General features: G+C 56.7%; 2 protein-coding genes across 5 annotated transcripts in view; both read right to left on the bottom strand.

Moving 5' to 3' along the window:
- The window catches only part of LTBP4 (latent transforming growth factor beta binding protein 4), a 50117-nt gene extending 39611 nt beyond the window's left edge, over positions 1-10506 (bottom strand). For 2 of the 4 annotated variants that reach the window (XM_053397597.1, XM_053397600.1), the window contains exons 1-4: positions 9450-9597; positions 6301-6371; positions 1617-1794; positions 202-356 (exon numbers count right to left, since the gene is read on the bottom strand). In XM_053397597.1, coding sequence (XP_053253572.1) covers positions 202-356; positions 1617-1678 — 217 coding nt within the window. In that variant the 5' untranslated portion in view covers positions 1679-1794; positions 6301-6371; positions 9450-9597. Of the gene's footprint in view, positions 1-201; positions 357-1616; positions 1795-6300; positions 6372-9061; positions 9210-9449; positions 9598-10470 lie in introns of those variants that run through there. The other 2 variants (XM_053397599.1, XM_053397598.1) reach the window with 2 other exon arrangements.
- A 3983-nt stretch (positions 10507-14489) lies between these two features.
- On the bottom strand, positions 14490-20468 carry LOC128418823 (uncharacterized). Its single transcript, XM_053398895.1, has 5 exons — positions 20327-20468; positions 19989-20207; positions 19532-19657; positions 16403-16516; positions 14490-15226 (listed from the first exon to the last, which is right to left on the bottom strand). The coding sequence occupies exons 1-5, from the start codon at positions 20466-20468 to the stop codon at positions 15222-15224; spliced, it is 606 nt and encodes a 201-aa protein (XP_053254870.1). The 3' UTR covers positions 14490-15221.
- Positions 20469-24558: the final 4090 nt, after the last annotated feature.

The raw sequence follows: 24558 nt of genomic DNA, 5'->3' as shown, positions 1-24558 counted from the left end.
AGGGAGTTCCACAGATTAACTCTGCACGGCGCTGAGGATTTTGCACCCTGAGCAACAGGGCCAGGAAACGCCAGATAGAGCCCACCAGCTTCCACGCTCCCCTCTTCCCCAGAGGAGGAGGCCCCACGCTCTTCCAGGCCCCGATCCTTGCATAGAACAGATGGCCATTCCAGGGCCTCCCCCCCCCCCCGTGCCCAGTACCTTGGGGCCTTGGCGTTGCTGGGGGGCCGTGTCCAGGAGGGCCGTTGCTGTCCCCGCTCGGCCGGGAGGCCAGGTGCTGCGCCAGGATCGTGGCCATCTTCTCAGAGGGGTCCAATGTCTTCCGGCGCCGGAGAACCACATGGAGCTCAGCCAGCCTGGGGGGAACGATCCTGGGGTCAGGGACACACAGGCAGCAAATCCCCACAGAAGTCAGGACCGCCCCGACCTCTCTCTGGCGCCATGACCCCTCCCTCCAAGCCCAGCCCCACAGAAGAAGCAGCCGCTGGATCAGGCCGGGGGCCCATCAGGTCCAGTCTCCCGTTCTCACTGGGGCTGAACGGATGCCCCAAAGGGAAAGCAGAAAGCAGGATTCGAACACAAAGCCTGCGGTCGCCGGCAACTGGCATTCAGAAGTATCGCTGCCTCTGACTGGGGAGGGCAGAGCAGCCTTAGAGAAGTTTGCAAAAAGATGCTTTGCATGGGAAAAAATAATGGAGAGAGTAGACATTTCCTCCCTCTCTCATAAAGCCAGAACCTGTGGAAGCTGAGATTCAGGGAGACAGAACCAAGTTAAACTGTGGAACTCCCTGCCACAGGGACGGCCACACTCCTCGAGGGCTTCCAAAGAGGCTTTGACAAATCCATGGCTGCTGGAAGGATGGCTCTGCACAGCCTCAACCATCAGAAGCCATGGAGGAGAGAGCGCTCCTGTGTTCGAATCCTGCCTCCAAGTTTCCCGCAACGGGCCTCTGGCTGACCAGGGTGAGAAGAGGAGTCTGGACTAGACTCTCTCTCTCTTTTATGTTAAATAATTTTTATTAGTTTTCAATTATTAAAAATCCAATATATGCCACATTGTAGCAATACCATATTACGCCGCCCTTTCTCATGAACATTAAAAAATAACCCAAAAGAAAACATATTTTCCCACCTGCAAACCCCCGGACTCCCCTCCACTCCTTCTTCTGGCTCTTTAAATACACCAAATCATCTTATATTCCAGATCCCTTTACCCAATTTCCCAACTGCTAAACAATTAAACTTGTGATATACTGCACAGATATTTTAAACATTCAAACCACTTTATACTTTGCACATCTCTGTTTCAGACTATTTCCCCTTTCAAAATGATCCTTATTGTTGCTTCTTGCAAGCGTTTAATCCATGTCTGCCGACGTCCCAATTTATTTACAACCGCTGCCCCCTAGACTAGACTCTCTTGACCTTCGCAGCTCTTGCTCCCCACTTCCGTAAAGAGCCCCCAATCTCCCTTCCCGGCCCTTTTCCGACTCTGCAATATCCCTTTTGAGACGAGGCAACCAGAACCGTGCGCAGGATTCGACTGTGGCGCCCTGCAATGCGTGCGATGGGAGGGGGCAGAAAGGGAAGCCCCCCGCCCGCCCGCTCCAACTCACGTCAGAGGCTGCCAGCGGATGGCCATGGGGCGCAGGGGCGCCCGGGGGGCCTGCGGAGTCATCGTGGGGCCGGGGGGCGCGGCTTGTTCGCAGCGGGGGCCGGAGAAGCCTGAGCGGCAGGCACAGCGCTGGGGGGCCCTGCACTGGCCCCCGTTCCGACATCGAGGAAGGCAGACGGCTGGGGAAGATGAGAGAGAGGTCAGAGCAGGTCCATCAGGAGCCCCCTTCTGCCCCCCTTAGCCACCCTATGGCTCCCCACAGTTCCCGGGGGAAGGGGGGCTGCTGGGCATGCAGAGCACCCCACTTTCCACCCCCCCAAGTCTCTCCTGGAGAAGCCAGCATGGGGATGTCTAGATGTTTCTTGCGAAACCCAAAACCTTCAGGGACGGTGGGAGTTCTAGTCCAACAACAGGAGTGGTGGAGTGGTCAGGGTCAGACCAGGACCCGGGAGCCCAGAGTTCGAATCCCCACTCACTGGGTGGCTTTGGGTTTGCCTCTCTCAACCTCACCTGGGTGGGTGTTATTGCGTTGTTTTTATTCTGATTACTGAATTTTTCCGTGTATAAGACGATGCTTTTGGCCAAAGAAAATTAGGCAGAAATTGGGTGTCGTCTATACACAGATAGTGAATGCGGGGGGGGGGGGGCGTGCGATTAAAGGCAGCAGCGACCAGGAGATTGGCAGCGGCAATTGGGCAGGTGATTGGTGGCTGCGTCAAGTGGGTGGGCGGGCTGTTGGTGGCGGCGAGTGGGCAGACAATTGGCGGCTGAGCAAGGTGTAAGATCGGCAGTGGCTCTGGCAAGCGATTGGCAGTGGCGGGCAGGCGGGTGAGCGATTGGCAGACGTCACATCCCCCCCCCACCAGCTTAATTTCCTAATTTTGGGTTTATTTGTTTTTTAAAAAATAGGGGTCGTCTTATACATGGGCGCGTCTTATACATGGAAAAATACGGTATATGTGTTGTGATCTTTTCTGTGAACCACCCTGGGACCTCTGGGCAGTATATAAACTCAATCAATCAATCAATCAATCAATCAATCGCAAGCTACCTCACAGGGTTATTGTGGGGTTTAAATGAGGAGGGAGGGAACTCTGCACGCTCATTTGAGCTCTTGTGGGGGGGGGGAGTGGGCCAGAAATGCAATGCAATAAAATAAAACTAAAGAATCGGGAGGGCATCCTTGGGGTAGACAGCACTGCATGGCATTGTGGGGGGCTGGATGAGCCTCACTTGTCCCCCCCCCCCCCGTCTACAATTCTATGATTCCACGATCTGGATGGACCCTCAGGGCCCGACTCAGATTCCTGCAAAGTGGGGAGGAGAACGCCCACTGGGAGGGCAGCTCCCGACCCCTCTCTTGCCCCACAGGGAGGCAGCCCAGAAGGCAAGGCAGGTGCTGAGAGCTCCCCCCCCCCCCATGGCTTGGAGCCATTTCTGGCTGGCTGCTCTGTGTGCGAATCCCTGTGGCTCCGAGACAAGGGGTCTCCCCCAGGGGAACTGGGGTGCTGCAGCAGAACACCCTCGACCCGTCCCCCAGGGATCAAAGCCTCGCCTGGCGAAGGGCCATTGCAACTGGCAGAGCAGCTGTCCTGCATGCAGAAGGGCTCCACTTCAATGCATGGCAGCGTCTCCTGGGAAAAGCCTGAAGGCCCATTGCTGCCAGCCAGTGTTGGAGATTACAGTGGTACCTTGGTTCCCAAACCCCCAAAACCCCAAAGTGAGTGTTCCAGTTTTCGAACGTTTCGGAAGCCGAACGTCCGATGTGGCTGCTGGCTATTGTTTCTGGGGCGCCTGCACCAATCAGTTTTTGAACATTTTGGAAGTCAAATGGACTTCAGGAATGGATTAAGTTTGGCACTTTTGTTTTTGCTATTTATTTTGCGTTTTTGTTTTTGAGGCTTTTTCGGTTCATTTGATTTTATAACTGTGTGGAACCCAGTTCAGCTACTGATTGATGGATTGTGTGCCTGTGGAAATGGATAAAAGCCCCCCATCCAAACACGGACTATCATTAGCACAGGTAAGGGAAAAAAATAATTTATATGTTTATAATCTACAGTACTGTTTTATTAATTTTATAGTACAGTACATGGATTATTGCTTTCATTTTATGGATCAATGGTCTCGTTAGATGGTAAAATGCATGTTAAATTGCTGCTCTAGGGGTTGTTTTTGAAACTCTGGAACGGATTAATCCATTTTGCATGACTTTCTATGGGAAAGTGCTCCTTGGTTTTGGAACGGATGAAGTTTGAGAACTGAGGTACCATTGTAGTGACCTAGCAGGTTTCCCAGGGAACTCTTGCGCAAAGGCAGCTGCTGCCACCTGCTGGCCAAGCGTGGAACTGCAAGATGCTTTGAAGCCTGGGGAGCAGCGAAGGGGAGATAAACTGAGGCCTCTGAAGACCCTGCTGGGAATGGCAAGGGAACCCTCTCCTCCTCCCTCAACTGGTCCCAGGCTTCCCACAGGGGCACCTGGGCAGCCACTGTGAGAAGAGGGTGCTGGGCTGCACCCAGCAGGTGCTTTAATTATTATTATTATTATTATTATTATTATTATTATTATTATTTATACCCCGCCCTCCCTGGCCAGAGCCGGGCTCAGGGCGTCTAACACCAATAAAATCACAGTAAAAACATAATAGGGGGAAAAGAGGGGGGGGACCCGATTTAAAATACAGGTTAAAACTCAATTTAAAATGCAGCCTCATTTTAAAGTAGCCAATAAATCAAGACCATAAGGGGAGGGTAACATAGGGGTCAGGCCGAGTCCAAACCAAAGGCCAGGCGGAACAGCTCTGTCTTGCAGGCCCTGCGGAAAGATGACAAGTCCCACAGGGCCCTGGTCTCTTGTGACAGAGCGTTCCACCAAGTTGGGGCCACAGCCGAAAAGGCCCTGGCTCTGGTTGAGGCCAGCTTAACCTCTCTGTGACCCGGGACCTCCAAGATGTTTTTGTTTGAAGACCGTAAGGTCCTCCGTGGGGCAGACCAGGAGAGGCGGTCCCGTAAGTACGAGGGTCCTAGGCCATATAGGGCTTTAAAGGTTAAAACCAGCACCTTCAACCTGACCCTGTACTCCACCGGGAGCCAGTGCAGTTGATCAAGCACTGGATGAATGTGATCCTGGGGCGAGGACCCTGTAAGGAGCCTCACCGTGACATTCTGCACCCGCTGGAGTTTCTGGGTCAGCTTCAAGGGCAGCCCCACGTAGAGCGAGTTACAATAATCCAGTCTGGAGGTGACCGTCGCGTGGATCACAGTGGCTAGGTCAGGGCAAGAAAGGTAAGGGACCAAATGCCTGATACGGCGGAGATGGGAAAATGCCACCTTTGCTGTGGCCGCAACCTGCGCCTCCGTGGAAAGGGAGGCCTCAAAGGTAACACCCAAGCTCTTGACAGAGGGCACTGGCACTAATTGTGCCCCCGCAAGAGATGGGAGATGGGACGGATGTTCTTAACGAAGTACAGGTCGTCTCTTCCCGGGAGGCGATTTGCATCCGGCTCTTCCAGCCCTGGCTCTGGTAGATGTCCTCTGCAGAGCCCAGTCTCCTCTCTGCTGCCCAGGCTGCTTCCTAAGAGCATCTCGGCCGGGGGCTGGACTAGATGAGCCCTGGGGTCCCTTCCGACTCCACTGTTCTGTGGTTCTGTGACCAGGAGAGCCCTCCTGCCCAGCCAGCTCCCCCCGTGGCCAGCCAGGGACTGCAATTGCATAGAAACAGAAATGTGGACTTGGAAGGGACCCGGGGTCATGTGCTCCAACTCCCTGCAGGGCAGGAATCTATTTATTTATTCCATTTCTAGACTGCCCTTCATCTGAGCATCACAGGGCAGTTTGCAATATGAGCAAACTCCGTCAGGAAAGCTTATCAATAATAATAATAATAATAATAATAATAATAATAATAATAATAGTAGTAATAATAATAATAATAATATATTTCATTTATACCCCGCCCTCCCCGGCCAGAGCTGGGCTCAGGGCAGCTAACATCAATAAAATTTCAGTAAAAACATAATAAGGAAAAAGGAAAACAAATAATTTAAAATACAGGTTAAAATGCAATTTAAAATGCAGCCTCATTTTAAAAGTCAAAACCGTAAGGGGAGGGAAACACAAGGGTCAGAGTGAGTCCAAACCAAAGGCCAGGCAGAACAGCTCTGCCTTGCAGGCCCTGCGGAAAGATGTCAAGTCCCGCAGGGCCCTGGTCTCTTGGGACAGAGCGTTCCACCAAGTCGGGGCCAGTACTGAGAAGGCCCTGGCCCTAGTTGAGACCAACCTAACCACCTTGCGACGTGGGACCTCCAAGATGTTGTCATTTGTGGACCTTAAGGTCCTCCGCGGGGCAGACCAGGAGAGGCAGTCCCGGAGGTACGTGGGTCCTAGGCCGCATGTGACTCCAATCCCCTTGTGTCTGAAATTTGCCTAAGGCAAATGATGCGCCATGTAAGGAAACAGCAAGCTCCAAAGAAACTGCCCCCCAGAGATGCCCCCCAACCCCGTGGGACCCCTTCCAGTCCTATGATTCCATGAAGATGGCTGAGGTGCAAGTCCCAAGTCCAGGCGGTGGAGAGATGGGCAGCAGTGGGTGCAGGATGAGGCCTGCCTTTCAGGAGCGGGGAGGATCCTTGTCCCTGAAAATCTGCCTCCGTCCTCTCCCTCCCACCCCCTTCCCTCCCCCATACCTTTGGTGCACTTCCCCGTTTTGGGTGCCAGGGACCATCCAGGGCAGCAGACCTCCCCACAGAGGTTGGGCCTGGAGAAAGAGAGAGAGAGAGGCTCTGAAGGAGGAGCCAGGATTGGGTCATGAGAGGAAGGGGGCACGGGGGGGGGTGACTGCTAGCTGCTCCAAAAAGCAGAGGGATTAACTGGGGGTGCAGGAAGAAGGGGGAGGCGGGGGGCCAGGGTCTCCCAACACTTCCACATGTGATCTGTGCCAGAATGACTTTAGCAGACAGTACATGACCTGTATGTGGAGAGGGGAGTTAGCCACTCCCCCCCCACAAAAAAACCTCTTGGGGGGCCTGGAGATGGTGGAGAAACTCAGTCCTGGGGGTGGGGTGTACCCGTAAGAGTTTGGACGTGCCAAAACCATGGCATTTCAGGAGCCAAGCCCAGATCGTGTGGCTTTTGGGTGGGTTTGAGCCCCAGCACCTCTGGCACTGTGGGTTAAACCACAGAGCCTAGGACTTGCTGATCAGAAGGTTGGCGGTTCAAATCCCCACAATGGGGTGAGCTCCCGTTGCTCGGTCCTGCTCCTGCCACCCTAGCAGTTCGAAAGCACGTCAAAGTGCAAGTAGATAAATAGGTACCACTCTGGCGGGAAGGTAAACGGTGTTTCCGTGTGTTGCTCTGGTTCGCCAGAAGCGGCTTAGTCATGCTGGCCACATGACCCAGAAGCTGTACGCCGGCTCCTATGGCCAATAAAGCGAGATGAGTGCCACAACCCCAGAGTCGGCCACGACTGGACCTAACGGTCAGGGGTCCCTTTACCTCTCAATTAAAAATAAATACATTTTGGCCCAGCACCCACTGACCACCACAAGCTGGACTGTCCTGGGAGGATGCAATGGCAGTGCCCCCACGTGACTTCCTGGGATCCCCAGAAGGAGTTACTCCCCCCCACCGCCCCCCCACGGGGCCAAACCTTCCCTTCCCTCCCCGCTTGGGGAAGAGATGTAGCTCCTCAGGAGAGCCTCTCCAGAGACAACCCCCCACGGCCTCTCCAAATGGGGCTGGAGGTGAGCCCTGCCTGCAACCCGGAGGAGCGGCTGCCAGCCAGTGCAGACAGGGCTGAGCTCAATGGACCCAGCAGCCTGACTCAGTCGAAAGCAGCTTCCCACGCCCTCTTCCCACAAGGGAAGGCTAATCCCAGCCGGCCGCGCATGTGACCGGCAGCTGGGTCCACTTCCACAAAGCTTCTGAAGGACAGGGGCTGCTGAACCCCAGCTCCCACCCTCCTGCTGCTGCCTGGCCGTGCTTGCTGGGGCTGAGGGGAGCTGTAGTTCGGCCGGCTCTGGAGAGCCAGAGGTCCAGGTCTGCCTTGGACTCCTGCTCGCCCACCCGGAGGCCCTCCTGCCTGGAAGCTGGGATGATGGTGAGAGGAAAACTCTCTGCATAAGGGATCAGAAGAGGGGGCTGGATCAGGCCAGTGGCCCTTCTGGCCCAGCATCCTCTCCCTCCTGTGGCCTGGCGGCCTCCAGCCCTGGAAGCCGAGCATCCTGGCTGGGAGCCCTCGAGAGCCCTCTCCTCCTCCTGGCAGTCCTCTTTGCCTCCAGTGGGAGGGAGTTCCACAGTTTAACTCTGCGCTGTGTGAAGAAGGACTTTCTTTATCTGTCCGGAATCTCCCAGCCTTCAGCATCCCTGGGTGAGGCTCATCTCGCCCCCACAACATTTCCCTCTTCTGCCTGCCAGGGCCCCATAGGCAAGGCAGGGGGGGTCCTCAGAAGCACCCCACTTCCACGGTTCCTGGAGGGAAGCAGCAGCCATCCTGCCTTGACCAGACGACCCTTTGGGGCCCTTCAGATCCTACGAGGAGCAGCCATTAGTGGTCTGATCCTGTTCTTGCCCTCCAAGCTGCTGGGCGTCTCAACCCATTAAGGATGCTCTGTGAAGAAGGCAGTTTTTGTCTGTTCTGAAACATCCCACATCCCGTTTCCGTGGAAGACCCTGAATGAGGGGGAGGGAGGGAACACGCTCTCTCTCGGCGCACTCTGCACATGTTCAGAAGCGCTCTCTCTCCCCCAGGCTGGTCCTCCAGCAAGGCTGCAAAGGCTGCTGCCCCCCCCCCCCAGCTCCCGTCCGGACACCCACCTCTGTGTCACCCAGACTCCTCTTTCTTCTTCTTCTCTCTCTCCCCCCATCTAATTCCTGACATTCTTGTCCTGACCGGGACTCAAGTTACTAAGTGGATTTGCAGGAGACGGAGATTGTTTCTCTGGAGCTCCATGAAGCAGAGGGAGAGAAGGGGGGGGGACCACAAGGCCCCTTCTTCACTGCTTGGCCTAGGCTTGTCCCCCCCTCACTCCGAGGGGCTATGGGGCAGGCACATCCAGGCACAGCCCCCCTCCACAAAGTGCCTTCGGTGGTCTCCTGCCTGACCTGGGCCAAAAAGGAAGGAGGGCACCTCTGAGCACGTGCAGAGAGCCTCTCCCTCTCGGCTTGGCCTTCTGGGTTTCCACCTGCCCGCAGCCTGCCTGGCAAGAGGAGAGTCTGCCACCAGAGCCTCAGGCAGAGGATGCCAGCGCTGGGCAAAGCTCATGGAAAGAGCTGGTGCCAGCCTCGGAGGGGGAGGGGTCTTTGCTGGGAGATGCAGAACTGGAAGGGGGGAGGAGGGGGTCAGCCCAGCAGCCCGGGGGGGGGCGCTGGCAAGAGGGGTTGTCCAGGTCGCTCCTGCCAAGCTGAGCTCCGCCCGGGTTCCAGGGAGTGGGAGGAGCAGCGACCCACCTGGCAGGGGCGTTGTTGCGCCAGCACGTGAGCCTGGCTGGGCGCTCCAGGCCGGCGCTGACATTTCCAGATGGGGCCTCCAGCCGCCAAAGCCGCCCCCTCCGCCCTGATGAGAAGACCAGGCGCCGGGGGCTGGCCCGAAGGGGCGGGGGTCAGAGCGAGCGGCGAGGGCGCGACGGCGCTGCCAGCGCCACGGGGCAGCCCAGCTCGGCCTCTCCGGGCGGCCGCGGCGCCGGGCACCGCCGGGACGCCCCTCGGGGCTCCCGGGAGAGCCCCTCCAAGCCCCCGGGGGTCCTGGGCGGCGCGCGTCCTGCCTGGGCAGCCCCGTCGGGGAAGGACAGGGCAGGCTGCGGGGCGGGAGGTCCGAGGCGCGGGGTCCCCGACTCACCTGGCCGCCTTGGGGGCGCGGCCCGCGGGACTCTTCCTGCGCTTCTCCAGGGGGGGCGGCCCGACGGCGGGGGTGGGAGCGGCCCGACGGCGCGGCCCGCGGGCTGCGCCCAGCGCCGGCGAGAGGAGCGCGGCGGCGGCGAGGAGGCAGAGCGCGGCCAGTGCCGGCGGCCGCATCCTGCCGTCGACGGCGCGGCTAAGAGGCAGCAGCGGCGGCGCTGGGCTCGGCTCGGCGGCCGCCAATGGGCGCCCAGCCCGGCCCGCCTGCCCCTCCGGCCCCGCAGCCAATAGCCAGCCAACCGGCCGCCGGACGGGGAGGGGCTCCGGCCGCAGCGCAGGTGCCGTCGGGGTGGGCTCGCCGCGGGGAGGGGCGGGACTGGGCGCCCCCAGAGCAAGGCCGCCCCGTCCCTCGCGCCCTGGCCGGCTGGACCGGAGCTTGGCTGGGCGCAGGGAGCCAGAGATGGGCTCTGCCCGGAGGGGGGTCCCTCTCTCCCTCCCTCGGCCGCCGTCTGCAGTGGGGGCTGCTGGATGAGGCCCAAGAGAGGCCCTCCGGCCCAGCATCCTCTTCCCGCAGTGGCCGAGCAGGATCCGAGCATCCCAGAGCCGTCTCCCCTCCAAGGTAGTCAGAAGCACTGCCTGCCTCCGACTGCGGAAGCAGAGCCCAGCCATCCTGGCCGGGAGCCCCCCAAAGCCCTCTCCGCCTCTAGGAATGTGCCCAGTCCCCTTGGGAAGCCCCCAGGTGGGTGGCCCTCCTTGCCTCCAGTGGCAGGGAGTTCCGTAGCTTCGCTCATTTGGACAATGAAACGCGGCCGATTTGCTGCAAGCATCGCTGGAGCAGGAGGCGGCGCGTAAAAGCCAAGCAGGACCCGGGAAGCAAAGGAGGGTCCTGCAGAGGCTGGATCGGGCCCAAGGGGACCCATCTCGTCCAGTATCCTGTCCTCACAGGGGCCAAAATGTGCCCCAGTGGGGAGAAGCCGCCAAGCAGGCGCCGAGCAGCGCAGCCGGAGTCTCCCCACACTCACCGCGGCGAGGAGCTCGGGATCCCTCGCCGCCTCTCCTTCCCTGACTTTGCCTGATCCTCTTCCAAAGTCTCCTCCAAGTCGCTGCCTCCTGCGGAAGGGAGTTCCAGGGTTTAGGAGTGCCGTCCATTTACAGACAGACCTCCAAACCCTGAAAGCGCATGGCTTCTCCCGAAGAACTCTGGGAACTGTAGTTTCCTCTCTACATCCTTAAACAAGACTTCCCAGGATTCTCATGGGCTGCCAGGGGGAGGGGCTGTGGCTCCGCCCCCAACTCTGCCTTGGGCGAAGAAGTCCCTCCCTTTGTCTGCCCTGCTAACCTTCTGCTTCTCTCCGCCTTCTCCATGCCATGTGGGGGGCGGGGGCATGGTGAGAACCAGATGCCAGGCTAGATGGGCCCCCTGTGGCCTGATCCAGAAGGCTCTTCTTGTGGTCTACCTCTCCTTTAAATCAGAACCAGTGAAGGCGGTGAAGGTCCTGTGTGAGTGTCTAGAGGCGGTTGGAGGATGGATGGCGGCCAACAGATTGAGGTTGAATCCTGACCAGACAGAAGTACTGTTTTTGGGGGACTCCCTGGTCCTGAATGGGGTAACTGTGCCCCTGAAGAACCAGGTGTGCAGCCTGGGAGTCATTTTGAACTCACAGCTGTCCATGGAGGCACAGGTCCATGCTGTGTCCAGGGCGGCTGTCTCCCAGCTCCATCTGGTACGCAGGATGAGACCATCTCTTGCTGCAGACTGCCTCGCCAGAGTGGTGCATGCTCTGGTTATCTCCCACTTGGACTACTGCCATGCGCTCTACGTGGGGCTACCTTTGAAGGTGACACGGAAACTGCAACTAATCCAGAATGCGGCAGCCAGACTGGTGACTGAGAGCGGATAACACCGGTCTTGAAAGACCTATATTGGCTCCCACTATCTTTCCAAGCACAATTCAAAGTTGGTGTTGACCTTGAAAGCCCTAAACAGCCTCTGCCCAGTATATCTGAAGGAGCGTCTCCACCCCCGTCGTTCAGCCTGGACACTGGGGTCCATCTCTGGGGGTCTTCTGGCTGTTTCCTCGTTGCAAGAAGCCCAAGCTACAGGGAACCAGGCAGAGGGCCTTCTCAGTAGTGGCACCTGCCCTGTGGAACGTCCTCCCACCAGGTGTCAAGGAGATAAACAACTACCAGACTTTTAGAAGACATCTGAAGGCAGCCCTGTTTAGGGAAGTTTTTAATGACTGATGTTTTAATGTATTTTTAATGACTGATGTTTTAATGTATTTTTAATCTTTTGTTGGAAGCCACCCAAAGTGGCTCGGGAAACCCAGCCAGATGGGCGGGGTATAAGTAATAAATTATTATTATTATGGTCTTCTGTTCTGAAGCTTGCAAGGACCCCCCTGGACACCAGCTGGGCAACTCTGTGCATTGCAGATGGTACTTGGGTGTGTTGGAAGTCCTTTCCGCCCCTGCAGCTCCTGAGAGGGATCCAGGGCTGGGCTGCCTTGAACTTGGCATGTGGCTGCCTTCCTTTCGACTCGTCTTCCTTTCAATACGCTTTGACCTCTAAATCTGGGTTGCAGGCTCAGAATCTCTCATTTTGTGATGCCACTGCAGTTCCGTGACCCCGAGCCCACTGCCTGCCCCCTTGCTGAGGAGTATCTGAAAGGCCCGTGGTGCAGAATCAGGTCTTTCCACAAGGGCCAACATTGATGCTGAAATCCAGCATCTCCTGAGCTCTGCGAGTGCAGCTTTCTCCCGACTGAATTGCAGAGTGTTTGAGGACTGGGACATTTGCAGGAAAACCAAAATGCTTGTTTACTAACCTATTGTACTACCAACCTTACTGTCTGCGTGTGAAACAAGGACATCTCCAACTCCTCGAAAGATTTCATCAATGGTTTCTCCGAAAAAATTTTTACACATCACTTGGGCAGACAGGCAAACTAATACCAGTGTACTGGAAGAAGCAAAGATCACTAGTGTCAAAGCAATGATTCTTCAACAGCAACTTTGTTGGACTGGTCATGTTGTGTGGATGCTTGACGATCGTCTTCCAAAGCAACTACTCTATTCTAGACTTAAAAATTGAATGCATAATGCTGGTGGTCAACAAAAGAGGTTTTAAGATTTTCTCAAGTTAAATCTTGAAAAATGTAGTATAAACATTGACAACTGGGAAACACTGGTGCCTGCGAGCGCTCCAGTTGGAGAACAGTCTTTACCAAAGGTGTCCTGGGCTTTGAAGACACTAAAATTCAGGACGCAAGGGAGAAATGTGCTAAGAGGAAGGCACGCTTTGCAAACCCTCACCAAGATCAGTTCCCGCCCAGAAACCAATGCCCCCCCTGTGGAAGGATGTGTGGGTCCAGAACTGGCCTCCACAGTCACTTATGGACTCATTGCTAAAACTGTGTTCATGGAAGACAATCTTACTCGGCTACGAGGGAGCGCCAAAGAAGAAGAGAAGAAGCAGTCATGGCTTGTGGCAAGGAAGGCCCAAAAAGGAAGCATGGTCCTGCCAGGGAAATTTCCAAGAATCTGCCTTGGGAGCAAGAGGAGTGGAGGGAGAGGGCTCAGCCGCTCCTTGGAGCAGGAAGCTCATTCTGCGAAGGTCAAAGCTGCAGAACCTGGCCTGCCTGCGCCCTCTTTGGAAGGCAATTGTGGGGAAGGTGGCGGCAACAGCTCCAGACCTGCCTGGCTTCCTCTCCCGTTTTTTGCAAGCCAGAGGGCAAATGCCCAGAAGTTGGAGGTGCTGGTCACCCAGGAAGACACGCAGAGGCCTAACCCAGGCACACAAACACACACAAACACACACTCCTTGCGATGGCATCCTTGCGAGGCGAGAGCTGCAGGCAAACACATGGGCAGACCCCGACTTTTACGTCCATAAATATTTCCTTGTGATTATTTCAAACTCGGTTGCATATAAAATTTCACAATTACAACATGGTTGTTAGAAAAGCACAACCCCTCCCTCCCTGCTTGGCACGGTGCTGGAGTCAAGAGCGGCCACCTCTCGCCCCCCCATCACCACCCCCGTAGTGTTGCTGTGGCACAAAGGTGAAGACCCCAGAAGTTGGTCCCAGCAGGAGACTCGCTTGGGAAGAGGAAGAAGACGATTGAGGGGTTTCGAGGGGGGGGGTTGCTGTTTTGTTTTCCTAAAGAAAAGATTCCTGGGTTTGGGCACCTTCCAAAAAGTCTAGGCTACACTGCAGCCCCCCCGCCAGCCCCAGGGCCCCCCTGCAGGGAGTGTGGAAGCGCCAAGGGGGCTGCCCCTCCCAGGGTCTTGTACGGATGGGGGCAATTCCTGTACCAGCCCCTCCCCGGAGAATCCAGGTGGCCGGGGGTGCTATGGCCGAGTTCCCTGCGACACCCACCTCCTACAAATCTCTCCATCTTGCCAGAAATGGGGGAGAAACTTGGCAAGGAAACCAACCCCAGAACAGGGCCCTCTGCCCTCCTGCCAGCTGCTGGGCATTTCCCCTCATCCCTGGGGCACCTGCTCTGCCTTGGAGCCAGTGCCAGGCCTCCTCTGGGCTCCATCCTGCACAGGTCTCCATCTGCCCCATAGGGGGCGCTGTTCCAGGGGCGAAATTTCACCAGGAAGTTTAATAAAGCACTTTGGAGTTAGGGGGTCTGGCTGAGCCCTCCCTGCCCCAAAGCCTCCCCATATCCTGCTCCAGAATGTACTTTGAACGGAGCCTCCAGGGGGAGGGAGCTGTGTGTTAAGGCTGGGGGTGCACAAGGAAGACCATTCCAAAAAAGCCCCCCCCGCACCCCCGTGCACTGAGGGTCTTTCAGGCAGGAGGGGAAGGGTCCCTAGGAAGCTCTGAGGGGTCTGGTGGGGGTGGGCAGCTGGCTTGGCAAGGGGGCACGCTCAGCGCCAGGCTACAGGACCCCAACCTCAGAAGGGGCGCCGGTGGCTGCAGGAGCTGCCCCCCATGGCTGCAGGTGGGGAGGCTCAGGGAGGCTGGTGTCAGATTTGCAGGGGTCAGGGAGGAAGACCCTGGGCAGGAGGCGCTTCTCCCGGCCCCTCCCCCAACCTTCCTCGCCCTCGGTGGCAGTGGGCAGCTTGCAAGGGCAGGTGTTGTAGGGGGAGAGAGAGAGATAATTCCTTGTGCTTCTTGGTGTTCGAGGTGACAGGCATGGGGCACAAAGGCCAGGCAGTCAAGGCCCCCCTCCCCAACTCAGCGTCCGCTGCAAGGGGTGGGGGCGGCAGGGTAGAAGAGGCCTCTGGCAGGCGCTGGCATCGGTGGGCCAAGTGCCCTGGAAAGGGTCACCCTGCATCGTCCCCAGATGTGCCACAGCTGGCAGCCTGGCACGCGTCCAAGGGGGCGTCACACAGAGCTGGCATCACCCAGCCCCACTGGGCGGTCACAATCCCAGCAGCTTCGTGCAGCTGCAAAGCCAAGTCTCGTCGGCAACTTCCTGAAGTCGGCAAAGGCAGGTGGGCAAAGTCCCTCCAGCGCCCGGCTGGCACAGGTCGGCACCAGCCCAGGCGCTTCTGCCCTCTGGCCGCGCACAAGTTCCCATCTCGCTGTGCCCGGGTGGCAGAAGAGGAGGCACTGGGGCTCAGATGGTGGTGTAAATGTAGACAAAGATGATCACGAGGAGGTTCAGGATGGTGCCCACGATGCCCAGCATGGCCAGGACCTTCTCCTCCCGGTCTTCCTTGGACTCCCGCGGGAGCCGGGGGCTGGGGCCGTCACCCGGCCCAGCGGCGCCAGGCACCATCCTCACGTTCAGCTTCTCCACCCGCAGCTTCAGGTCAACCTGCTGGTGAGAGAGAAGGTCAGTCCAGCATGCTGTTTCCCCAGAGATTGGAACCTAGGAATCTAGATAGACTGCCTCTGGACTGGGAGGCTCCCTAAGATCAGGCCAATGGGCCATCTAGTCCAGCATCCTCACAGGACCCAGCCAGATGGCCCAAAGGGAATGAAGGTCATTTCCTTAATGCTTTGGCGGGCATTTTGCTTTGATGTATTTGCTGCCTGCATTGAAATGTAAGTAAACCTTTTAGTTTATCTTACTAAAACGTGTGGTTCATTCTTAGCAACGGAGACAAAGAGGGCAAGGTGAGGAAACCACAAATAAACAGGGATAATTTACTAATTCTTTGCTTCTAGTAAGCTGCAAAAGCACACGTGTTTTTACTCTGCTAAAAGGTCTTCACAGCCTGTTTACTCTCATATTTCTCTCTCACAAACAGAAGAGGTGGTTTACATTTTTAATTTACAAATTTAATCCTCATTCCATCTCCATCACATCTCATCTCCTCTTGCTTGCCTTCTCTTTAGAAGGATCTCCGGGTCTTAGCAGACCACAAGCTCCACGTGAGTCAACAGTGTGATGCAGCAGCAAAAAAGGCGAATGTTATTCTAGGCTGCATCCACAGAAATTGAGGGTCCAGATCAAGGGAAGTAAGAGTCCCCCTCTAGTCTGCCTTGGTCAGACCACACCTGGAATACTGTGTCCAGGTCTGGGCACCACAATTTAAGAAGGATGTTGACAATTTATCCTTATGAAGAACAGTTGAAGGAGTTGGGTGTGTTTAGCTTGGAGAAGAAGACACTGAGTGGAGATATGAGAGCCATCTTCAAATATCTGAAGGGCTGTCACATAGAAGAGGGAACATGCTTGTTTTCTCCTGCTGTGGAGGTCAGGACTCGAACCCATGGCTTCAAGTTACAAGGAAGGAGATTCCAGCTAAACATCAGGAAGAACTTCCTACAGTAAGAGCTGTTTGGCAGCGAAATGGTCTCTTTACTCTCCTTCCTTGGAGATTCTTAAACAGAGGTAGGATGGCCATTCCTGACCTCCACCTCACCCTACCAGATCCAGAAAGGTCATTATTTTACTACAGAAAGCTAAAACACACACACATGGTGCCCCTCTTCAGAATCACGTTCCACCTTCTGGGCCAGTGGAAGGGGGCCGGGAGAGACTTACCACGCACTGCATCAGGACCGGCAGGAGGGGAGTCCCATGAGTGCCTCATGTGGCTCAGCAGGGCCTCTGTTCTCCTCTGGCTCAGTCCAGGCTGGACACAGCTTCTGCTGGAGGCTGGCAAGGCAAGACAGTCCTCCGTTAGGGTCCACCCTGGGCACCAGGACCTCCTCTGAACACACAGCCTTTGCGTCTGCCACCCATTTGGGAAGGAGGCTGGAGGCAAGAAGGTCAAACGAGGATGGGTGGGGCATAGGCCACAGTGGCCGACTATCTGGTACGCAGGATGAGACCCTCCCTGTCTGCAGACTGTCTTGACAGAGTGGTGCATGTAGACCCGAAGGAGCGTCTCCACCCCCATCATTCAGCCCAGACACTGAGGTCCAGCTCTGAGGCCTTCTGGCAGTTCCCCCCCTGCGAGAAGTGAGTTTACAGGGAATCAGACAGAGGGCCTTCTTGGTGGTGGCGCCCGCCCTGTGGAACACCCTCCCATCAGATGTCAAGGAGATAAAAAAACTATCTGACATTTAGAAGACATCTGAAGGCAGCCCTGTTTAGGGAAGTTTTTAATGTCTGATGTTTTAATGTATTTTTAACCTTCTGTTGGAAGCCACCCAGAGTGGCTGGGGAAAATATTATATATAATAATAATAATAATAATAATAATAATAATAATAATAATACGGTATCAGCCTATTTTGGGAAACCCACAAGCCGCAGGATCCAAGCCCAAGAGCCACACTCTCCCTTCTTGTGGTTCCCAGCAGCTGGGGTTCAGAAGCACCTCTGCCTCCACCTGCGGAGTCACAGCAGAGCCTCCATCCTGGCTAGTGGCCAAGCCCTCTCCTCCTCCGTGAATAATAATAACAACAACCATAATAATAGCAGTGAGGGAACCAGCAGAAGATCCTCAGAGCTGGACCTCAGTGTCCGGGCTGAACGATGGGAGTGGAGATGCTCCTTCAGGCCTACTGGGCCTTTGAAGCTGTTTAGAATGTGCCTCTTCTAAAGCCATCCAGGTTGGTGGCCATTCCTGTCTCCAGTGGCAGGGAGTTCCAGAGTTTGGCTCTGCGTTGAGTAAAGAAGGACATTCTTTTCTCTGTCCCGAAACTTCCAACATTCAGCTTCATTGGATGCTGGCAAATCCCAGAGTCAGGAGAGAGGAAGGAAAACCTTTTCCTCTGCACTTTCTTCACACCACACACAACTTTAAAACTCCTGTCGTGTGGCCTCTTTCTCATCCTTCCTGTAAACTATGAAGTCCCAAAGGCTGCAGCCTTGGCTGTTCTTCCTAAGCCCAAGAGGCTGTAACTCAGTGTTTCCCCAAGTGGGAATTCCCTAGGGGGCCCTCAGAGGCCCTTAAGGGGGAAAGCCGGGTGGGGGGTTTGGAGGTGCCAATCACTACCAGAAAAGTTGGCATCCCTGGATCAAGTCCGTCAGTTTTGTTGAAGGAATTAAACAAAATAGCCTGAGTTGGATTTTGAATAAATGTGCAATTAGTTTGTTACTATTTGGGATTTTATGGTGTTATCATCTTCCTTAGGGGGTTATGCAAACCACTATTTTGGTTTTTTTAAAAGAGGGTAGGAGGCAATGAGGATGACCTTTTGGAACCGAAGGGGCAGCAGCCACCCCCCCCCCGAGTTTGGGAACTGCTTGTGTGGCTGTCCAAAACAACACCCACCCACCCTGTGCCCCCCTTTCCCCACCCCACCCCACTTTCTGTTTCCTCCCCTACTTAGGTTCAGATGCCCCACCCACTAGCACTGCCTGCACTGATGGGACATCCTAAACACCCCCCTCCAAAACTGCATTCCAGGGGGGTAAATATACAGTAGGCAACTCACAATTAAAATGAAATTGAAAACACCACTGACAAGTTCAATCAGACACAGTGGCCCTAAAGCTCCCTTCACAGGCAGCTACATGCAGAAAGGGAAGTGGTGGCCCCGGGGCAGGTTGCCTCCTTAGGAGAGGCTACATTCAAGACCTTGAGGAGCCACCACAGAAAAGGCCCCGTTTCTCAGGCCCTGTGTGCCCTACTTCAAACACCAGGACAAGGTGGAGCAGGCTCCCCGGGGGTCTTCTCTAGGGCTGGGCAGTCTCCCTTGAAGCTTTCAGCAGGGGGTTACTGGGGGAAGGGATTGTGGGGGCTGTTAAATCAGTGCATCAGCGAGACAATAATAGCAGAGGTGTGTTTGTGCACAGGGATGGGAGTGCATAAACGCCAACACACACATTTGGCATTTCACAAGCACAATCAAGCAGCATTTAAGTTCCATGAAATAAAATTAATCAATAGAATAAATTTGTGTCTGCTATTCGCTGGGATTCCTGCATTGCAGGGGGCTGGAATGGGAGACTGTTGGGGGATGCCTTCGAACTCTCCAATTCTAGGATCGCATTCTCTGCATTTAGTGCTGCTGCTGCTGCTGCGTGTTGCTCAGCCTCACTCCGTGTGGTGCTGGGAGCACCTACACAACTAGGGTTCAGCCCCGCAGCCTGTTTGGGTGCCCAAGCTGCAATCGCGGCCTCTCCCTCCAACCCACCCTGAGCCTGCCCGTTGTCCTGCCCCTGTGACCGCTGCGAATCCGGCCGGCCTGCGGGTGCGGGGTCCGCTGCCCTCCACGCACCCGTTGCTGCGGCTGTGCCAAGGCTGCCCTCCCGTTGGGCGCGGATGTGCCCTCCCCTGGCAAGAAGAAGGACGTGCAACGGGGAGGCCTTCTGCTGCCCACTCGAGGGCTCCTCCGTCTCCAGTGACACCCACCTGTTTTGCGCGCACACGCGCCTTCCTTCCCTCTGCGGGGCAGAGAAAGCACCCCACACGCACCCCTTTGGTGGTGCTCCAAGGCAGGGGCCCTGGTGCCCTGTGGGTGGCGCGTGGGTGCCCCTGAGGCGCGCGCACCCCTCCTGCCCGTGGCGCCCGGAGGCCCGCGCGTCCGGAGCTGCCCGGGGCCCTTTTCCCCGCATGGCGTGGGCTGGGTGCCGCGGCAAGGCCACGTGAAAACGCACTGTGGCGTCTGCTGGCTCCGCCGGCCATGCTCGGCTCTCCCCACAGCGCCCGTCCCCACGGCTGGCGGGCGGGCGGTCAGGCAGGCAGGCTCTCGCGCGCGGCCGCCGCCGCCTCCCTACCTGCGTGGCGGCGATGGTGGTGGCAATGGTGGCCTCTCCCGACACGTCGCTCCCGGCTTGCCCACAGCCGCCCATGGCACCGGGGACCGGGCTGGTGCCCTCGCCTCCTCCGCGCTGAATCTTCGCCTGGAGGGGGAGGACAGGCGGGGGCTGGCACGGTGCATGGGGCGGGGAGCGGGGCAGGCAGCCTCTCCCCATGCCCGCTGGCCAGCCCCCCAGGCGCTCGCCCTAGCCAGACCCTGGCACCCCCCAGCTGGAAGCTGCTCTCATAGCCCCCCACCGCACCCCAGATGGCAGCCCTCCCCCTGCCACAAAGCACGCTGTAGAAGCACCTAGAATGGCAGCCGCGACGCCTTCGCTTCTCCTCCTCCATCCTTGAATGCCAGCCCCTGCCCTATCCACGCCTGGCAGCGGGAGGGGGGAGCCCAGCTGTGCCCCCTCCAGACTGCTCACTTACCCCAGCCCCAGCAGGTGGCTCCCGCCAGCCCCTCACCGCCTCCTCCGCCTCCTGGTGATGCTGCTTCGGTGTGAACCGGGGGCTCCCCTGCTCGCCCCCCCAACCCGCCACGATCGCTCCTCGCCAGCTGAGCGCCTCTGCATCGGCCGGAGACAGTTGCTAGGCAACCGCCTCCAGGAGTTACATATTGCATCTCCAGCAGGGCCCTCGAGATGGGGGCTGGGGAGTGGGGACACCCCTCTCTTAGAGCTGGGGGGATCTGAGGGGGGGAATACACCCTCGCATCTGGTATGGGGGGAACCCTTGCCCCCCAATTGGGCAGGCGCATCCCTGCGCACAGCTCATCTCCTCGAAGCGGGCGTTGGGGTTGCAACAGGAGAGGGTCTTTGCCCCTGCCGAGAAAGCACCCAGGCGCCAGGTGGGGCTGCGATAAGGGCAGGGCTTGCAGTGCCAACCTTGCCCACTTGCAAGAGAAAGCATCTCCGGCTCAGGCGCTGCGCATTTCCCCTCCCGCCCCCCGCGGCCCTGGATCTCCCCACTGCTTTGGGGTTATAGGGGCACGGAAAAGGGTCTCTCTCCCCGCAGCGGCCTGGCCTGATCCTGGCTGGCCAGCACCACCCAGCCAGCCCATTTCCATCTCTAGCCACCAGGTGGTTTCCAACCTCTGAATCTGGAGGCAGCCTCAGGTGGGAGAGATTCCCCATCCTATGCTGTCGCTCAGGCGCAGATCCGAGGAGGCGCTTTCTAATGCCCCCGTTTGCGCAGCTTCGCCCTCCCTGGAAGAGATCAGGGGCCGCTGAGCAACAGGTAACGTGGCCCTTTCGGCTCTGGAGGCAAAAAAATATGAGTGCGAAGGAGCGGGATAAAAGCGCCATAAATTGTCCGGGAGAGGAGGCGGTGTGAGCTGGAAGGCGGTGAGCGCAGCTGCGTGTTATTCCTGCTGTCGGTTATCTTGCAATCTATGGCCACTGTTTTTATTTGCAGCCGCTCGAGTTATATTTTAAACTGATTGCATGGCTTTGTCATGGCCTTCGGCCAATGCAATAAAATTTATTGGAGGAGCGGGAGCCCTGGCTGCGGGCGAGGCGGTGTCTCTGCTCGGCCTCCACGCTCCGTGGCAGCCGCGCTCCGGAATGCCACCTGCTGTGGGGACCGAGGCTTATTTGCGTTTATTTCATAGAATACATACACCGCTAGATTGCAAAAAAAAGGAAAGGAAAAAAGCTCAAAGCGGTTTACAAAAAGATTAAAAACCGAAATCCATAAGAAGAGGTTTAAACCCCACCAACTCTCTAAGCCTCTGGGTTCGGCTGCTCTAAAGAAGGATGCTCTGAGCAGGTGCGGAGCAGAGTCCAGGGAAAGCGCCTGCCTGACGTCCAGAGGCGGGGAGTTCCGAAGGTTTGGTGCTGCCACACTAAACGAAGGAGTTCTTACAGGGACCCCCGAGGGTCTTCTAGTCCAACCCCTCACAGTGCAGGAATCTATATCTCCGCTCAGTGCGGACGTGGCCATGCGTGGCACTGGTGTCCCGGTTCCGCTGACGGACTGGGCGCGCGGAAGGAAACTGGCCCAGGGGGGCCACTGGCCTCATCCATCAGACTCTGGCTCACACCCCGGGAAGGAGGGCGCTGGCCCCCTCTTGCCCAGCATATGGGAGGGGCGAGGGGGCCGCTGTTCCCCTCCCTACGCCAGGCTCTGGCAGGCAAAGGTAGACTTCCCCTGGGGCTGGAAGCTCTGTCTTGTCGACGTTCCTCCTCCGTCTCCACAGGCACCCAAGGGAGGTGCTGGGGCTTCTGGCGTGCCTTGAAACACCCCCCCCCCCAGGGCGAAACATTCAAACTCGGTCGTCTCCCCCCCCCCCTTATGAGTCCTGCATGGCTGGGGGCTGGACTGCGTGGCGCTTTGTGTCCCAATCAGTGCCGGATTTCCGTATAAGCTAAACAAGCTATAGCACAGGTTCCCGCTCTCTTGGGGGCCCCAAAAATGTAAAGGAGAAAAAAAATTTCCAAAATTTTAAGTTAGAGCTTCATAAATTATTTCACTATTAATATACTTCTTCGTAATTGCATTTCAGTTCAACAATTACTTTGATAAAAACATATTTTGTGATGTGCAAATGGCTTGAGATACCTATTAGGACCAGAAATTGCCACCTAGCATATATTCAATACCCAAAACAGCGACCATTTGTTGTTGTCAAAGGACAGCTGGAGAGAGAAAGGGCCCCATTGCCTTCAGGAGATTAGGGCTTCATCAAACCTAAATCCGGCCCTGCTCAGGCACTCTGCACATGGCCAGGGACTCTGCTGTCCGAGAGAGAGAGAGAGAGGAGGGAGGAGGATTTAAGGCAGCCCAGTTAACCCTGCAGATGCCATTCATGCCCCTCCCTCTCTTACACACGCGGGGGGGGGGGGAGGAATCGCAGAAATTCTGCGAGGAGGGAGCCCTGCGTGTCGGGGTCCGGGGGTGGGCTGCTCTGGAGGCCAGCGGGGCGGAGGCAGAGCCGGAGGCGGCGAGCTCTCTCCCTGCAGCTGCAACCACTGGACCTCGCTGCCCCCAGGCCAGCCGCGGCCATTCTGCCGGAATTACATAAGCCTCCGAGGTGGGGAGGGAGCGGCGCCTAGGGGGTGCAGCAGGGTGGGGACAGGAGCAGCGGCGGCGGCGAGGCTGACTCACAGGCAGGCGCTTACATAAGCCAGTCAGTCTTCTTGGTCCAGGGGGGGGCTGGGAAAAGGGGTCCCCTGCTCGCCCTGGGCTGTGCAGCGCCCCCCCGCCCCGGCTCCAAGGCAGGCGCCCCTCTCGCACGGAAGCGGGGCCGGGGGGGATATGCCGCCCCTTCGCACGCCCCCCCCCCGCATCCTCCAGAGCTCAGCACGCAAAGCAGGCAGGATGGGCAAAGAAGGTCTGGGCTCCCCCAATTGCACTGAAATGTGATGAGAGAGAGCACGGAAGCTGTTTGGGAAGGAAGCCCCCCTCCGAAGACCGTGAGGGGCTCATCTACCCCCGAGCCGTTTCCCCCCTGGCCCACCAGGCGCCCCCTCCTCCTCTCGCAGAGTCCAGCAACTGGCCTGATTGGGAAGCCTCGCCGTGGAGGCAGAGGCTGCCAGGGACCGCCTCCTATCCAGGATTTGATCCAATCCTCTTTCAAAGCCATCCAGCCTGACAGACCTCACTGCCTCCAGTGGGGGAGAGTTCCACAGTTGAACCATGCAAGAGCTCCTGGACTACAATTGTCTATCAAAAGCGTCAGGACTAAAATTATCTATCAAAAACTTCACTCTTGTGGTTTATCACCACAACAGCTACTCACTTTGGGTTTTAGTAAAGCAAACAGTTGAATTTGTCAGCGCCTAAATGATACCAAAAGCGCAAGTAGATAAATAGGTACCGCTCCAGCGGGAAGGTAAATGGTGTTTCCGTGCGCTGCTCTGGTTTGCCAGAAGCGGCTTAGTCATGCTGGCCACATGACCCGGAAGCTGTACGCCGGCTCCCTTGGCCAATAAAGCGAGATGAGCACCACAACCCCAGAGTCGGCCACGACTGGACCTAATCGTCAGGGGTCCCTTTACCTTTAAATGATACCAAGCGTCAGAACAGCTTGGCCACAATCTGGAAATTTTGTCCATGGTGTGGCTATTTTCCACCTTCCCATTTCGACTCTCTGGCACCCTATCTGCATAACTGAGCAATCCTAAAATATAGACGCGCTTTTACTCTTGCAAGATTTAATGTCTTGCCCTCAGCTGTACTGGAGGGACGATTCCACACGAAAAACGCTTATGTCCCTGTCCAAATCGGTGGCACATGCCCTTCTGGCTTGCACTCTTGATAAAGACTTGAGGACTGAGATTATCACCCCTCCTTTATTGTCCATTTTGGGTCGCCAGCCACTGCCCCAGGGTCCTTTCTCTTGGAAGTTCAAGATGAGCAGGTGACAACAAAGGTTGCAAGGTTTTTAGCTGGGGCAATTAGAATAAGATCCACTATTTGACTGCTGCTTCAAAACCCCCAAATGTATTTGATATTACTGACTTTCTATTTCTATTCTTTGTCTATTGTATTGTTGTTCTATTGCTATGGCCGATGGCGGACGCAAATATTCATTCATTCATCATTCACCCATCCCTGCACTGTGTGAAGGAGGCTTCCAGCCTTTTCTCCCTGGACTTCCCTACTTGTGCTCTCTCCCACTCCAAACACCACATTCAGCTCTGAGTGTCCTTCTGCCCCTTTCATCCTGCCCCCCATGTCTAGGACTCGCACATGCCCAGCTCAACATGCTGAAGCCAAGGCCTCCGTGCTTCTGTGACATCACAGCAGCTCCACAGGCGGCCGCGGAGCTTGTTCCTCCATCCCCACTGCACAGGCTGTGAGGTGTAGCGGTTAGTGTGCCAGGCTAGGCCCTTGGGGGACCAGGGTTCAAATCTAGCCCTTCAGCCGAACACCTGGGACCTTGGGGGGCAGCTGCTGTCTGTCTCAGCCTGGCATGCCTCGCAGGGTTGAAGACGGGATTGAAGGAGGAGGGGGAGAGAACCATGTGCGCCCCCTTGGAGGAAAAGGAGTGGGGTGT

The sequence above is a fragment of the Podarcis raffonei genome, chromosome 8 (assembly GCF_027172205.1).
Source record: "Podarcis raffonei isolate rPodRaf1 chromosome 8, rPodRaf1.pri, whole genome shotgun sequence".
Lineage (NCBI taxonomy): Eukaryota > Metazoa > Chordata > Lepidosauria > Squamata > Lacertidae > Podarcis > Podarcis raffonei.
The sequence above is the reverse complement of the archived record's forward strand: the minus strand, read 5'-3'. Positions and strand labels throughout refer to the sequence as shown.

Bases quoted from the DNA above. Each gene is read 5' to 3' on its own strand.
- LOC128418823 (XM_053398895.1), bottom strand. From the start codon at position 20,468: ATGCTTTCTCTTGCAAGTGGGCAAGGTTGGCACTGCAAGCCCTGCCCT. The intron at 20,208-20,326 runs GTGCGCAGGGAT...CCCACTCCCCAG, and splicing joins CCGCTTCGAGGAGATGAGCT to CCCCCATCTCGAGGGCCCTG. The intron at 16,517-19,531 runs GTAGGGAGGCGG...TTGCCTTGCCAG, and splicing joins CCACCATCGCCGCCACGCAG to CCTCCAGCAGAAGCTGTGTC.